Genomic DNA, 16,072 nt, shown 5'->3' with positions numbered 1-16,072 from the left:
AGATGCTCCACTTTCAATCAGCTCCCTGCTAATGCACCTGGGAAAGCAGATGGCCAGAATGCTTGGGCCCTGACATCTACACAAAGACAGGAACTCTTTGGCTTTGGCCTGGCCTAGCCTGGACCATTGCGGCCACTTAGGGAGTGATCAGCATCTATCTCTGTATCTGTCTCTTCCTCTAATCCTGCTTTTAAAATAAGTAAATGAATATTAATTTCAGGGCTTTTTTTGGGGGGGGGGGCACCAAACACACTGGAATAGAGGAGGAAGATAAGATGGGAGAGGGAGGTGATACTCAACTTTGGAGGTGGAAAACCTTATGCCAAGACCACGTAGGGAAGTGTCAGGTATTGGGGTTACACCTGCAGTGAGGTCTGGCCTGGAGCTGAAGTTGCACGGAGGCAGCTTACAGGTACGAGAATTACAGACTTGTGCCAAGAAGCCGTCATCTAAGGTCGCGTCTACAGACTCAGAGCAAAGCCCAGAGGTGGAGTCCTTGGAAACACAAATGTGCAAGATCCAGGCAGGATGGAGACGAAGGAAATCCAAATAAAGCCTCATGAAGTCTAAGGAGAAAGCTTCCCAAGAGGCCTGAAAGCTGCTGCCAGAAGTCCTGGCGGGGGAAGAGCCCCAGCTCCCGGCTCAGCCCCAGCTCCAGCGGCCTTCCCGGGAGGGGGAGGGGCATGGGGGAGTGAGACAGAAGCAGCCGACTCCCCATGCGTCCTTTAGGAAAGATCTGGCCAGGGACAACATTTAATGACCCCGAAAGAAGACCCAGGAAGTCTGGCACATAAGGCCAAAAGAAACATAATGTAAATCATTCCAACTTTTTTTTTTTTTTTTTTGACAGGCAGAGTGGACAGTGAGAGAGCGACAGAGAGAAAGGTCTTCCTTTTTGCCGTTGGTTCACCCTCCAATGGCCGCAGCGGCCGGCGCGCTGTGACCGGTGCACTGCACCTATCCGAAGGCGGGAGCCAGGTGCTTCTCCTGGTCTCCCATGGGGTGCAGGGCCCAAGCGCTTGGGCTATCCTCCACTGCACTCCCTGGCCACAGCAGAGAGCTGGCCTGGAAGAGGGGCAACCGGGACAGAATCCGGCGCCCCGACCAGTACTAGAACCCGGTGTGCTGGCGCCGCAAGGCGGAGGATTAGCCTATTGAGCCGCGGCGCTGGCCTCGTTCCAACTTTTTAAAAACAAAAAAGATGAGGGTCCATCAAAAAGTGCAAGGAAAATGAAATTAAAACCACAGACTTCCCAAGAATTTTCTTGAAGCACTCTCATATTTACGAATGGTGCTAGTACTTTTAATTAAGGTGCTATTAATATGATGTCTTAAGTGTCTTTGGACAAAAAAAAAAAAATCTAACAAGTGATGGGATACACAGCCCAAACCCATCACTTGGTTAGGAAACAGGAAGGGCACAGGCCTCAGGAAAGAATGAATCTTTGGCTTCCTTGAAATAGGAAATGTTTGGGAAAAGCAAAACATCAGATACAGGGTAACACCAATTTGCTAAACTGTATTGAATGGCGGCACTTATTTGAAATTAATTCTGACCTTAAGGCAACACTACCATCCATATTTGAATATTTTTCCAGGTAAGTATAGGAATGTTATTAACTTCTCCTCTGTAGCTTTCACACGGACAACATATTAGGATAGAAAGACTACTGGGCAGTATAAAGCAAGTAACCAACATGAACCATCTCAATTTGTGTTAATTGCTAGTTATGAAAATCTGAAAATCAACCCACAGGGAAAGACCCATTATGTGAAGCAGAGCTCTCCTAAGATAATGCACACAAACCAACATAGTCTATTTAATAAAAATATTTAATGCTGCCAAAAGGTATAAAAATACAGTAGGAATGGCAGTACAATACAAAGTAATCTCTCCTAATTTATTTCTTTTACAACTTTCTACATTTCATACACGCATTAAAAAACACTTAACAGTACATGAAATTCAAGGGTTCTGCAAAGTCTTCTGCTGGTGGGTGCTCTTCATTCCCTGGATGTAAAGTTTACTTTGTAAACAGACAACTGTGAGGCCATCTACAGGTTTTAGCAAGCCTCACTTCAGTTTCCGGAGTGGGCTTCAGGTCTTGCTTTGCACATCAATGGTTCAAAATTTATAGCTGCAGAATATTCTCAAGTCATGAATATTTAGGTGTCTGTCAATCTTGGCCTAAAACATAAAATAAGAAGTCATCTATTCAATTCATATTTACCAAACACACAGACGTACATAGACACACCACAAACATGAAAGGACTGACAATGAACTAAAAAGGCAACCAAAAATCATTCCAACATATCACATTCAACCACACATAAGGGCTTCACTTGATATAAATATGCTCAAGTCCTTGATTTTTCCAGTAGAACTGGTGATATGAAGTAGACTCATGCTAAAGCCAGTGTAACTCATATTCTTCTTCAGGAATTGCTAACTATGAATTTTCAGGCCATCCTGTTTTATTCAAGAAATGACCTCTATGTGAGATACTGACAGACAGACAGGTTAAAAAAAAAAGATATCCACAAGAATTTAGCAAGACTGTATGGTATGTGCTAGACTTACCAACACTTTGGAATTCAATGCAAAAGTCTAATCCAATTTGGACCTCCACTGTATAACACTGCTAAAAATATTATCAGCGTAATGTCTGAACATAAAGTTGGCTTAGCTTTAAATCACAGATTGTTAGCAGATGTTTTTTGTCCTGAAGGATAATACTAATGATTACAGCTACAGAACTGCAGAGACACGATACTTAAGTTACTATTGATATAAAAGAAAACACAGACATACAATAATTGACAGATTTATTGCATTTTAATGCCAAAAGGTAAAAATAAGTGAGTGTTAAAACAAGCAATAGACAGAAGGAAGGACTGTTGCAAGCACAGTTTTTAATGCCATTTCACAATATTTGCAAATAACTGCATTTTCTGGGAGGTCAATGGTATTTCCATTCATCCACCAATGCCCCTTGCTACCACCAAGAAATCCAAGTCTAAATACTTTTCACTACTGTAGCTCCACATACATAACAGGAAATGCAGACCACATCACAGATTTAGCCACAGCATTTACTGGAAAACCCTCTCCTGCTGAGGACTGGGTTTCTTTCTGCCCATTGGCTCCTTCCTCTAGGAAAGCATAATTGTACCAAGCTCTTCTGGGATGTTGGGAACAGTCCATTTTTTCCCCCTGATTTTCCAAAACAGAGGGAGAAATGCCAGGTCATCAGGAAAGCACTCTCACGAGAAGCCTGAGCCACAAACCCCACCACGGACACGATTACAGAGATCTCCAGACCTGAACCAAAGTGGCCGATGCAAGCACAGGCACTTGGAGATTCTGACTGCTACAAAATACACACTTATTTCCCATGTACGCAGAGGCCTGCTCTTTAAAACAAAGGAACGAAATCTGACCAGCGAGAGTGAATCATATTAACGGTTTGGTTTACAGTCTATTCTGATGTTCTAGAATTCTTCTGCTTCAGAGGCAGTGCCAACTGTTTCACAAAAGTTTTCTTATTCAACTGCTTTTTGTTTCACATTAAAAAATTAGTGAGGGGGTGAATATCTGGCCTAGCGGTAAAGACTCTGGTTCGGAAGCCTGCATTCTGTATCAGCGCGCCTAGATTCAATACCTGGCTCTGCCCCTGAGTCCAGCTTCCTACTAAGGCACGCCCTGGTAATGATGGCTCAAGCAGCTGCATCCCTGCCACCTATGTGGGAGACCTGGATGAGTTCCCGGCTCGTGGCTTCAGTTCCCCAATCTGTTGCAGGCATTTAGGGAGCGAAGCAGTAAATGGGAGCTCTTTCTGTCTCTCTAGTAAATAAATAAAAATTAAAAGACAAAAAAGAGGGTTAGTTTGGATTTTAACAGGTAAGAGTGGTTGTCTGCATTGTCTTGTTAAATATCTGGCTTCACTATTCCATGAAAACATAGTCAGTGTGACATGAAGGGAAGGTGGGTGGTGTGGAGTCACTGGACCTCCACAGACGGGGGCTGATTCACAGCTCTGCCCTGTATTCACAGGGCAGCCGCGGGCAAGTCACTTTTCTTTGACTCTGTTTTCTTATCTGAAATTAGGGATAGTGATATCTACCTGGAAGAGGTGTTTTGTGGATTAGGTTTCGCTTCCACATTTTAACTGGTTGGCAGAGTTGTATATGTTCAACACACACGGTTGTCCTTCCCAATTAGTTTGTTAAAGATACACTTACCAAGAATGAACCATCTTTTATCATAACAATGAAAAGTGAGTTTTAAAACTCTGATTATTTCTATGTAAACAGAAGATGAAATCATTGGAGGGTTAACTGCTTTAAGACTATTTGCCAGACTGAAAGACAAATGAGCTTCATCTTAGAAAATGCTAATATGTTTACTTGAATCACTTTTTGCTGTCTTACAGAATAAGATAAAAGTAAAATGAGTTCAAAGGAAATTAGCCATGCCATCTTTGGAGAAGGTGACCCTGCACACTGCCAAACTGTTCTCTCACTGCACCAGAGCAAGGCCAGATACATAGAACCTTCCCCCTCAAATGCCAGCCCCACCTGGCAGGTGGGACGTCACCCTGCACCTACAGTCACTCTGACCCACAGACATGCACATCAATATTCTATGGAAATGAATCAAGGCTATCCACAGACTTCTTTAGCCCATGTTAGAGAAGCACTGTTGAAAAGATAACTTCCTCAAGACACCAAACTCAAAATGCTGAAAGGTTCTTACAGTGATGTGTAACCAAGAGCAAGAGCATCACGTGTCTCAACAGTCTATGCCTGATGAGGGCAACAACGAAGACAACCCGATGCCTGTTCTCTATAAAGGGGAAAAAAATCCAGTGCAATTGTCCTTGCAGCTCCCCCAAATCTGCTGTGTAAGACCAGATAACACTGGGCAGACTCTAAGTAGTATCCTACCTGAATCCAATAATTCCATACTCTAAATTAAAAACCTGAAAACATAAAGAGTTCAAAAGACTGAACTTCTCATTCTCTCATGCTCAGGGCTCTAACATGTTCTTGTGTTAGGTTTCTACTGCTAAAGACAAAGCCATCTGGGGCCAGCGCTGTAGTTTAGTGGGTCCTGCTTGGTCCGCTTCCGAGCTAGCTCCCTAATGGGCTAGGAAAAGCAAAGGAAGGTGGCTCAAATGCCTGGGTCCCTGCCACCCATGTGGGAGACCCAGAAGAAGCTCCTGGCTTCTGTCTGGTCCAGCCTTGGCCTTTGTGGCCATATATGGAGTGAACCAGTGAATGGAGGACCTCTCTCTAACTCTTTCAAATAAACTTTAAAATAAAATAAAATCAAGAAAGACACATTCATTCAAGCCCAGTGAAAGTTTCTCATACCACTTAATGCCATGGCTCTTGTCCGAGATGAGCAGACACGGGAAAGGATCAGCAGTGACAGTGAAGAACAAATGCTTCCTAAAGACAGTGAGTCTTTCTGAACGCGGGAATCAAAGGAGGTAACTGCTCCCCTGAAGAATCGAGAGAGCAGACTGCTCATGGTTATTCTTGGAGCAATCTGAGTGTGCGCAATATTCAGAAAAATCCCTGCTGCTAAAGCAAAAATGAGATAACCCAAAACACACTATTTCCCTAGATTTTTTTTTCCTTCAGTGCATCACCCAAGAAAGAGTGAAAAAGCTTCAATTCCCAAAGCAGGATGAACACGAAATGGCTCTGTCAGGCTAGGCACATGGGGCACGGCATTAAGTGTGCAATGTCTGAAATGGGAACTGCAGAGCTGACACAATCTGAACTCCTTTCCACCAAGGCACGCAACCTCGTACATAGACTCAGCAGAGCAAGGGAAGCTGCAGTGTCTGGTAAACCCACTGTGTGCGTCTCTTGGCGCTGTCATCCCAGAAACACTGCTTAGAAGACGGGCATTAGAACAAACCAAGCAAACCCAACTGAGGGAAAGGTGAACAATACATGTCAACTCCATAGGAAATCGTTGAGGCTATAACCAAGACCTATATTTTAAGTCATGAAGATATACTTCTATTATGCAGCAAAAGATTATATTTCTACTTTATTTATAAGATTCAATGCCTTTTTCAAGCCACTGTCTGCAGTGCTGGCATCCCATATGGGCACCGGTGCATGTCCAGCTGCTCCATTTCCGATTCTAATCTCTGCTAATGGCTTGGGAAAAGTAGCGGAAGATGGCCCAAGTGTTTGGGGGCTCTGCCACACAGGTTGGAGGCCTGGATAAAGCTCCTTGTTCCTGATCTTGGCCTAACCCAGCCCCATGGTTCTGGCCATTTGGGGAGTGAACCAGAACAGATGGAAAATTGATCTTTGTCTTTCCCTTTCAAACAAATCAAATTTTAAGTCTTAAAAAAAAAAAAATCACAAAAAAATAGGGGCTGGCATTGTTTTAGCAGATTAAGCCTCCACCTCCCAGTATGGGCTCCAGTTTGAGGCCCAGCTGCTCCACTGTGAAATGTGCTTGAGAAAGAAGCAGAAGTCCTTAGGCCCCTGCACCCGGAACTCTGCAATCCTTGCTTAGGCCTGGCCCAACCTTGGCCACTGCAGCCATCTGGGGAGTGAACCAGCAGATGGAAGATCTCTCTCTAGCTGTCTCTCCTCTCTCTATCAAATAAATAAACTCTGTCAAATAAGTGAAAAACTAAATCTTAAAAATAAAATAAAATAAAACAACAAGATATCAAAGTCAAATAAGGGCTTCTTAACAGTAAAGGACCCCCTCCATGCTGCTCTAGCTGGAGGTCTTTGACTCTAATAATAAACCTTTTTAAATCAAAAAAACTAACTAAATAAAAAGAGTAAAGGAGACTTTATTAACTGTTGATATATAACTGAGAATGCACAACAACCATTTTTGCTATGCACTCGGTTCCAAGCTGTGAAGAGAGGTGTCAGGTACAGTGGGATGTAGGACAGCCAGACTCCATCCCTGGAGGGTGTGCAACGGACTGAAAGGCAACACCCTTGCAGAACATTCTTTACTCACTGAGAACCCATGGGTAGAAGAAAAAAATACATCAGTATTTACAGAAAGGCCTGAACACAGAAAGAAATGGTCTCTCCTCTCCTCTCTCTCTCTACATAAATACACACACACACACACACATAAAACAGTATTCAGTTTTCTAATAGACTGCATAAAAACACTAAGATTGTATCTGAAAGTAAAAATCAAAATGGACTAGATTTTCCAACATGTACAAAAATCAGGCAGGCAATTTGGAAACGTAGATACTCATTAAGTACAGGATATTTCCCTAAGAGAGAAATTACCTAATTCTAAAATATATCACATGAGATGTTTCAATGACAGCACCACAAAAGTAAAAGCGTCAAGTCTCAGGATGATTATGGCTTAGTAATAACACCTACCTCCTAAGTTGGTGGTGAGAATTAGATAGGATAGTATAGGAAACGTGCTTAGCTCGGTGCTTGGCACCTAGTAAACGACCAATACGTGAGAGCCACCAGCACTGTGAATTAATGCTGAAAGCAGAGGGAACTGAGAAAAAACCTGAGGACTGTTCTTTGTCCTAACCTGTTTTTGAACTCCATGTTGGTTGTCCTATATCATCAATTCTGACACAGGGGTTAAGTCACTTAGGAACCAGAACCCTTCCGCCAACATGCTTGTTTAGCAGAGCTTCTTTGAAAGAAAATGACTAACAAGGGTTTTCTTTTTCCACTTCCTTTCCCCTTGCTCAATCTTTAGTAGTTTAAAAAAAAAACAAACAACAACAAAAAAACAAAAAACTTGTTAGAGAATCTTTTTTTCCTCCTTAACCTATTGAAGAAGCAATACCATCTGATAAGTCAAAATACAACTGTCTATAAAAGCTTTTTAAAATTACAAAGTATTATGGAGACCTAAAGGACATACAGTTTCTTTTAAAGACACAAAACTATCAAGGTTCTTTATCTAATTGTCTTCCTCCAGCAGTTCCCAGAGAGGGCAGGAGCAGAGGCCACGACCGTGTCCATCTCCCTGACTGGAATACCTCATTTAACAAGGGTCAGGATGACAGCTGTGCGCACCACAACCTACTGTCACATATCTTCAATAATTAGTAGATGGTACCTACCCAAATATTACCACTGGTAAAAACTGAATATTCTTTAAAGCTTCCACAGTCCACACCATCCTCAAGGATCTGCCGGAAATGGGAAGATGACTGACCTCTGCGGCAGCTCACCAACAAGTGTTTACTACACTGAACGTGGCTTTTAAAATATATCACAACAAACAGCACCAGGAAGGACAGAAGCAGACAACAAGCAAAGCTGAAATGGTGAATCCCACAAAGCACATTCACCCAGCAAAGGGGTCAGGGACAACCTTATCAGTGTGTTTCCTGTAAGAACGCTTTACCTTTTTGTTTCCAGCACAGCCTTTTTCACTGGGAGTTTAAGGCCTACCCATGTTTGACTTGCAGAGTTAACACACAGTATTTTAGCAAGATAAACCGATGCAAAGTGGAATGAAAGATTTTAGACCAGTAACACCCCTAAAGCCAAAGGGCCTTGATGCCTGAACACAGGTTTAATGCAGACAGATGTAAGAAAATGGCCCTCTTACCTCCTCTCCATTTCAAGGTTACAGGACACAGTAACACTGAATCAGGACACAGGCACTTGTTATATCAATCTTATTTAATGTGTAGTACCACCTACATCCTGCTTTCATACTTGCAGTATAAGTTAACACATTGAAATCAATTCGAAATATATATACCAATGGTTTTCAAACTGCTTTCAAACGACAACTGCTCTGTAGAGAACACCTGAGCACTACGCAGAAATCCCATGTGGTGTGAGAAGCACTGCAGAGATGCTGTGGTTGAAGAGAAGGTCGGAGTCCTTCTGCCATCGCCTGGTGCCCCTCGCAGAAACCCAGTGAGCAGAGTTTGAAAACCACTGAAATGACGGATACTGTCTATGCCTCTTAGCAATTAAATTCATAACAACTGCTTAAAGTTTAAGTCAAACATTGAATGGAATGTTGGGATGCGAGGAAAACTAGCACTCAAACGAGCAGTTAGATTCATTAAACAATATGCTTTAAAAACATTCAATTCAGAAGTGAAAGGGACAATGGAGGGTTTGCACATCAGAGGCTATGCACTGAAGTAGAAATAACTTGAAAAAACTTTACCTCAACACTTCAGTCTAGTAAATGGAAATCATTTATCATAAAATGTTGCTACCTTACTTACTTCCTAAATCCCAATTTACCCCAATTATAAGTTAGGGTAGTTACATTGAAATCTTCACGGAAAATGAACAGTCTTATTAGTAAGGGGCTTTACAGAACCAATTTCTTTACAAAGTTTTGACCAACTGTTACCTGACTAACCCAGAAGGATAATTTTCCTTCTAAGATACTTTTAAGAAAAGTTCGTTTTTCTGATTAACATAGGGAAAATTAGAAAAACATAAAGGAAATGCAAATATGTAGTAGAAATGGCTTATTTAGAGCTCTAACGGCTTATATAAAACTTCTCTTTAGGAAAATGTGTCCAGTACAATTGAATCAACATACAATTTATTTTATTATGGTAACAGGTTTCAAGTTGAGGTTTTAAAAAGTACATTTAACTACAAAATTAAGATTAAATAGGTACTTATAAAATATATTTACCCTGAAATGGTTAAGAATATAAAGTGTTGATGCCCATGTCAATCGTACATTATACATTACACACATGAATTAAAGGTCATTTTCTTTCCATTAGTAACGTAGATAAAACCACAATATTTATTGCTTGTATCAAGTGCAGGTTGAAATCCAAATAGCCTCCAAAAACAAATTCTTGTGATAAAGGATCTCTCAATGTTGGTCAGGTGAAATATTAAGTCTGACATGTAGGAATACAGCTGCAAAATGGACCAGTTTTGAACAAACATGAATGTCTTTATTTTGGATAGCCGTTTACAGTGTGGGTTTCAGAGGAACCTGCAGTGAAGAGTCCTGAGATGTTGGCCTTCTGACTCTAAGTATCTCTTATGGTTGAGGCCTATCCTACTGCACCGTGTGGGGTATGAGGAGTTCACTGCTAACAGACAAACTCCCTGTGATTAATGCAGCACTGTCAGCTACTAGTGCAGAAGCTTGCTGGGCAAAATTAACTGTTTATTTATAGGACATTTTGCTGAAAAAACAGTGTCCAGCCAACCAAAGCGCCAACCAAAATGACTGACACAAACCCCATCTTAGTGATAATAGGTTGCCAATATAACCACCTTTTTCTTTTTCGTTCAGTCTCATTTAGCCTCTGTTTCATCTGCTGCACCTTCTGAGCCGTGGTGGCTTTTCTGTCCTCTCGGATACGTTTCCGTAGAACACTGTGAACAAATAGAAACAAATGAAATGAAGTATGTGCGTGGCAGGACTTGCTCTAATACAGAAGGTCTGAGTGTAAATCCAAAACCATTCCTCCAATGTATTTTTCATCTTATTCAAACCCTGGAATTAAGAAGAGAAACGGTCTCCTATTCTAAACTGGTTCACGGATGTACTCTGATGATTCAGCAACATCTTCTGGCACACTTTTATACATACTAAGTACTGCTATTAGTAGGACCTGAAAATCAGCAAGGTACATACTTTCTTGGAAAGTGAATTGGTGACTGTTGGTTTTCTTTGCTAACTAGCAAGCAGAAGAAGGGAAAAGACACTGGGGGTCCCTCTAATCCAAATGTATAGGATTTAAAAAATGCTAATGTCAAGCAGAGGAAGGGGTATGGATAGTGCAGAACAGTTCCAGATAAAAGAAAACCAAAGAATCATATCAACCAAATACAGTGGCCAATCCTTGATTAGATCATAAATTATTTTATTATGGATAGCCATAGATCCTGAAAATGTTCAACCATTAGACTATGGTGATGGCTACATGACCTGTCTAAACATGAAAATACACTGAAACTATACATTTTAAATAAGTGTAATAAGCAAAGTGTACTTTTAAATAACCAGGAAAATTTCAATGTGAAATCTAAAAGAAGAGGGTCTTCAAAATATTCAAGGAAAATTATGAAAAGTCTATGCATGGGTTTCAAGAAATTTTTGTACCAAAATAAATTTATCTTTTAATACCATTTCTTAAAAATTTAGTGAGTTTCTTTTCTTTTATAAGATTTATTTATTTGAAAGGCAGAGCTACAGTCAGGGGGAGAAAGAGATCTTCCATTTGCTGGTTAATTCTTGAAATGGCCACAATGGCTGGAACCCTATCCGAGTCTTCCATGTGGCTGTGGCAGGGGCCCAAGCACTTGGGTCATCTTTTGCTGTTTCCCAGGTGAGTAACAGGGAGCAGGATTGGAAGTGGAGCAGCTGGGACTCGAACCAGCAATATGGGATACCAGCCTTGTAAACAGCAGTTTAACCCGCTGTGCCATAATGCTGGCACCTCTGTTCATTTCTTTAGCTACTGTTGGTGGGAATGTAGCTGCTGTAGAAAACAGTTTGACAGTTCCTCAAAATGGTAAGCACAGGACTGTCACAGGAACCAGCAATTCCACTTCCAGGAATACACCCAAGTAACAGAAAGCAGAGGTGCCGGCAAAAACAGCCTGACAGTCTCCTGCTCCACATGAGCTTTTTCTTGCCCAGAAGGGTTTTGCTCTTCTCTAAATTTGTTTTCCATAAAAACAGAAAACCTTTCTTTCCATCTGGTCCCTTCATTCCTATTCTATTTAATTCTCTCTCCTCTCATTGCTGGTCTTTGCATGTCCTGTGGGTGCACTTTTACTTACTACAATTGGCCTTCCGGGCCCATGGGTTCCACACCCAGAGATTCATCCAACCATGAATGAAACTGCATCTGTGGGGCCGGAGCCGTGGCTCACTTGGTTAATCCTCCGCCTGAGGCGTCAGCATCCCATATGGGCGCCAGTTCTAGTCCCGGTTGGTCCTCTTCCAGTCCAGCTCTCTGCTATGGCCTGGGAGGGCAAAGAGGATGGCCCAAGTGCTTGGGCCCCTGTACCCGCATGGGAGACCAGGAAGAAGTACTGGCTCCTGGCTTCGGATCGGCACAGCGCTGGCCGTGGCAGCCATTGGGGGAGTGAACCAACAGAAGGAAGACCTTTCTCTCTGCCTCTCTCTCACTGTCTGTAACTCTACCTGTCAAATTAAAAAAAAAAAAAAAAAAAAAAAAGAAAGAAACTGCATCTGTACTGGACATGTGCAGACTTTTGTTCTTGCCGTTATTCTCTAAACAATAGGGAATATGTACTATAAACTATATAGCATTTACATTATACTAGGTGTTACATGTAAGCTAGAGATGATTTAACGTCTACAGGAGGGTGTGCATGGGCTATATGCAAATACTACAACATATAAGGGACTTGAATATTCATGAATTTTGTTATTTGTGGGGGTCCTGGAACAAATCCCCCATGGATATCAAAGAACAGTATATAGGTATTCCTGGCTGCCTGAACGTTATCTGAATATCTGTTATAATGACTTGCAAAAGTTACTACCCAGAATTTACTCTCTGATCTGAAAATTCACTGTGACAAATATGCACATTCCTTCCAGTGAAAATATATGGGTACAAATGCAGGTCACATATATATAATATGTAACACAGAAGTGGACAGGCAGTGTTAGCCCTCCATGGGTCTCTAACTTGATTTTGCTAGGTGTCTGGGACCACCATCACCATCAACCATGTTCTAATGTATATGAAATCTTTAATATACTATTTTAAATTTCCATTGCAATGTAGAGGCGATTAGAGTTTGTATCATATTTTACATTACCATCATTTGCCATACATATCCAATATGGTTAGATAATTCGATTATATAATTAGATAATTAGCACTTTAAATGCTGTATAGGAGTTTTAAAGGTTTTTTTAAATTATGATGGAGAAAATTGGTTATAGTTTTTGATGGGACTGGGAACACATACTTTTTATCATTTAAAATAATAGAATAAAAGTCAGTGCTTTCTAAAACTGCAATATAATTCAGGACTGAGCTAGAAACAAATACAAAGGCATGCCACCATTATCCTCCCCTATATATGTATGTAAGTATGCACATATGTCTGTCTGTCTGTCTATCTATCTAGAGACAGAGATCTTTGAACCACTGGTTTACTCCTCAAATTCCCTGCAACAGTCAGCAGTGGGCTGGGCCTAAGCCAAAAGGCAAGGATACAAGCTGGGTCTCCTATGTGGATGGCAGGCACCAACCTACTCCTCCCAGGATGTGTGGGATTGGAAGCAGAGCTGGGAATCAAATGCAGGCACTCTGACATGCACTGCAGGTGTCCCAAGTGGCATCCTAACTGCTGCGCCAAACACTCCCCTGTAATTTAGTTCAAGAGCACTATTCGAGAGGACGGACTATTCCCACTTTGTGATACAACAAAATCTTCTGTTATCCAGTTGCGACTCAGGATATTATGTCTATGTAATAACCTTCCGAGGGGGACCTAGCCGGGTTTTTGCGTATATTCATACAACTTAGGCTACAAAACCTAAAGAGAGTTTCCTGTGGACCCTTGTCCGTGGAAAATCACATGTAATTTCTTATGGCAGCAGACTCAGCAGGCTTCTGCCAACACTCGCCCTGGTAGGCGCACTTTACGTAAACATACTGTACAGTAAGACTTTTCATATAGCCCCACTACCTTCCCCTCTCACAGCTTTATGGGTCATGTGATGATTGAGAACACTGGTTGTCAAACTAAGATTCCAATCTACAAGAAATATCTTATATCCCAATGGAGCACACATACACATACATTTACCTATATACACAGTATGCATTTGAGTATGGAGAATTTATATACAACACGGACACAGATGAAACTAGGTTAGACTATTCATAGTTAACTATTTATGATCGTCTAATAATTTCTATTTTACTCTATTCTATTTTCTTCTTTAGAAACTCTAACCAATAACTCTAGCCAATAACTGATCTCATGACTATGGGATTGGACCTTCAATTTGGCAAACACTGTCTTGGAGGATACTCAATGACAATGAAGAGAAGAAATATTACCCTCTATTCCTTTGATGGCTGAAATCTTTAACAAAATTTTTATCTTATTCTATTAGTACCTCTTATGCAAAGCTATCTATCAGTATTAAAATGCACTAGAGAAGGCAGGCATTTAGTATAGTGGTTAAGACACTACCTAGGATGCCTGCATCCCATATGGAAGTCCTTGGGTTTAAGTCTTGGCTTGGGTCAGGTCCCAATTCCAACCTCCTGCTAATGCATACCCTGGGAGGCAGTAGGAGGTGACGGTTAAAGTGGCTCGAGATCTGGATTAGTCAAGAAGTTCTAAGCTCCTTGTTTTGGTCTGGCCCAGATGCCATACTGTTGCAGGCATTTGGAGAGTGAAATAATGGATAAGAGACCTCTATTCTAAATCTCTGTTTCTCTCTCTGCCTTTCAAATACATCTGAAAAACCTTACTTCTCTCTTGGGACCCTCCCTCTGCTTTCAAACATACACCAGATCTCATTTACCTCCCAGGGAAGAAAAAAGAGGAAGAAAACAATCCATGTGAACATATGTATGCACACATCCACACACTCTGTAAGAACACTTTCTGCAATCACTCTGTAGCTCCCAAATTATTTTAATTAATTTCTGGATCTCCAAATTTGGACAATGATGGTTTAATCCACTGTGATTGTTAAGATGGGTTGTGTGTGTCTTTTAAAATTAAAATAATTCTGAAATACTATGGAAACCAATTTAGTCATTAAGCTTGTTTTTCACTTAATTTTACACATAGTACTAATCAAAAGTGGGGGAGAAGGGGATACTAATACTAGGAATCTGAAAATCTTACTACCAAACAAGTCAACGTAATTTAAAACAATATTATTTTCTGATTTAAAAGTATTAATTTAAGGGGCTGGAGCTGTGGCACAGCAGGTTAAGCTGCCACTTCCAGTGCTGGCATCCCAATATGGATGCCAGCTCAAGTCCTAGGTGCTCTATTTCCTATCCAGCTCCCTGCTAATGGCCTGGAAAAAGCTGCAGAAGATGGCCCATTTACTTGGGTCACAGACACCCATGTGGGAGACCTGGAAGACGCTCTTGGCTTTGGTCTGGCCTACCCTGGCTGTTCTGGCCATCTGGAGAGTGAACTAGTAGATGGAAGGTGTTTCTTTCTCTCTCTCTCTCTCTCTGCCTATAACTCTGCCTTTCAAATAAATAAATATATCTTTAAAAATAGTAGTAATTTAAGGCTAAAAAAGGAACAACTTAATGCTTTCACTTAGTCTAAAAGTCATAAATGTGGGGCTGGTGCTGTGGCATGGCAGGTTAAAGCCCTGGCTTGCAGCGCCAGCATCCCATATGGGTGCTAGTTTGAGTCTCAGCTGCTCTACTTCCAATCCAGCTCCCTGGTAATGCACCTAGAAAAGCAGTGGAGGATGGCCCAAGTCCTTGGGCCCTGGGACCCAGGTAGGAGACCCAGAAGCTGCTCCTGGCTCCTGGATTCAGATTGGCTCAGCTTTGGCCTGTTGTAGCCATCTGGGGAGTGAACCAGCAGATGCAAAATCTCTCTCTACCTTTCTCTATAACTCTTTCAAATCAATAAAATAAATCCTTAAAAAGCCATAAATGAGTAGCAGTGCTGTCTGGAAATACAACACATTTACTATATATGGCAATATATTAGGTTTTATAAAATTTCAGGTACATAATTTTGATATTACAAAAATACAGTGTGCAGCTATAATGTACAGGAACCTTCATACTATTTTCATGGTACATCCCAAATCCCAATCTTGACAAGTATGACAACATAAAACTTCCCACAATAAAAAGTATATTTAACTCCTCCCCTCAAAAAAAGAAAGTTATTCAGACATTCAAAAGAGAAGAAAAAGAGCTCACTTTGCTAAGTGACTTAGACCTCAGAACACCAGCTTCCTAATGTGTGCATGAAATAATTAGAGCCCTTGAAATGTAGTTTTTTTTAATTTTAAAAAACTGGGGGGCCAGCATTGTGGCATAGCAAGTTAAAGCCTCCATTGGCAGTGTTAGCATCTATGTGG

At 41.2% G+C, this 16,072-nt stretch overlaps 1 protein-coding gene across 4 annotated transcripts in view; it reads right to left on the bottom strand.

Annotated features, from left to right (window-relative positions):
- Positions 1-1,815: 1,815 nt before the first annotated feature.
- Positions 1,816-16,072, bottom strand: part of PTPN2 (protein tyrosine phosphatase non-receptor type 2) — a 114,257-nt gene continuing 100,000 nt past the window's right edge. For 3 of the 4 annotated variants that reach the window (XM_062201327.1, XM_062201324.1, XM_062201326.1), the window contains one exon: positions 2,195-10,371. In XM_062201327.1, coding sequence (XP_062057311.1) covers positions 10,164-10,371 — 208 coding nt within the window. In that variant the 3' untranslated portion in view covers positions 2,195-10,163. The other variant, XM_062201325.1, reaches the window with a different exon arrangement.

The sequence above is a fragment of the Lepus europaeus genome, chromosome 9, assembly GCF_033115175.1.
Source record: "Lepus europaeus isolate LE1 chromosome 9, mLepTim1.pri, whole genome shotgun sequence".
NCBI lineage: Eukaryota > Metazoa > Chordata > Mammalia > Lagomorpha > Leporidae > Lepus > Lepus europaeus.
The sequence above is the reverse complement of the archived record's forward strand: the minus strand, read 5'-3'. Positions and strand labels throughout refer to the sequence as shown.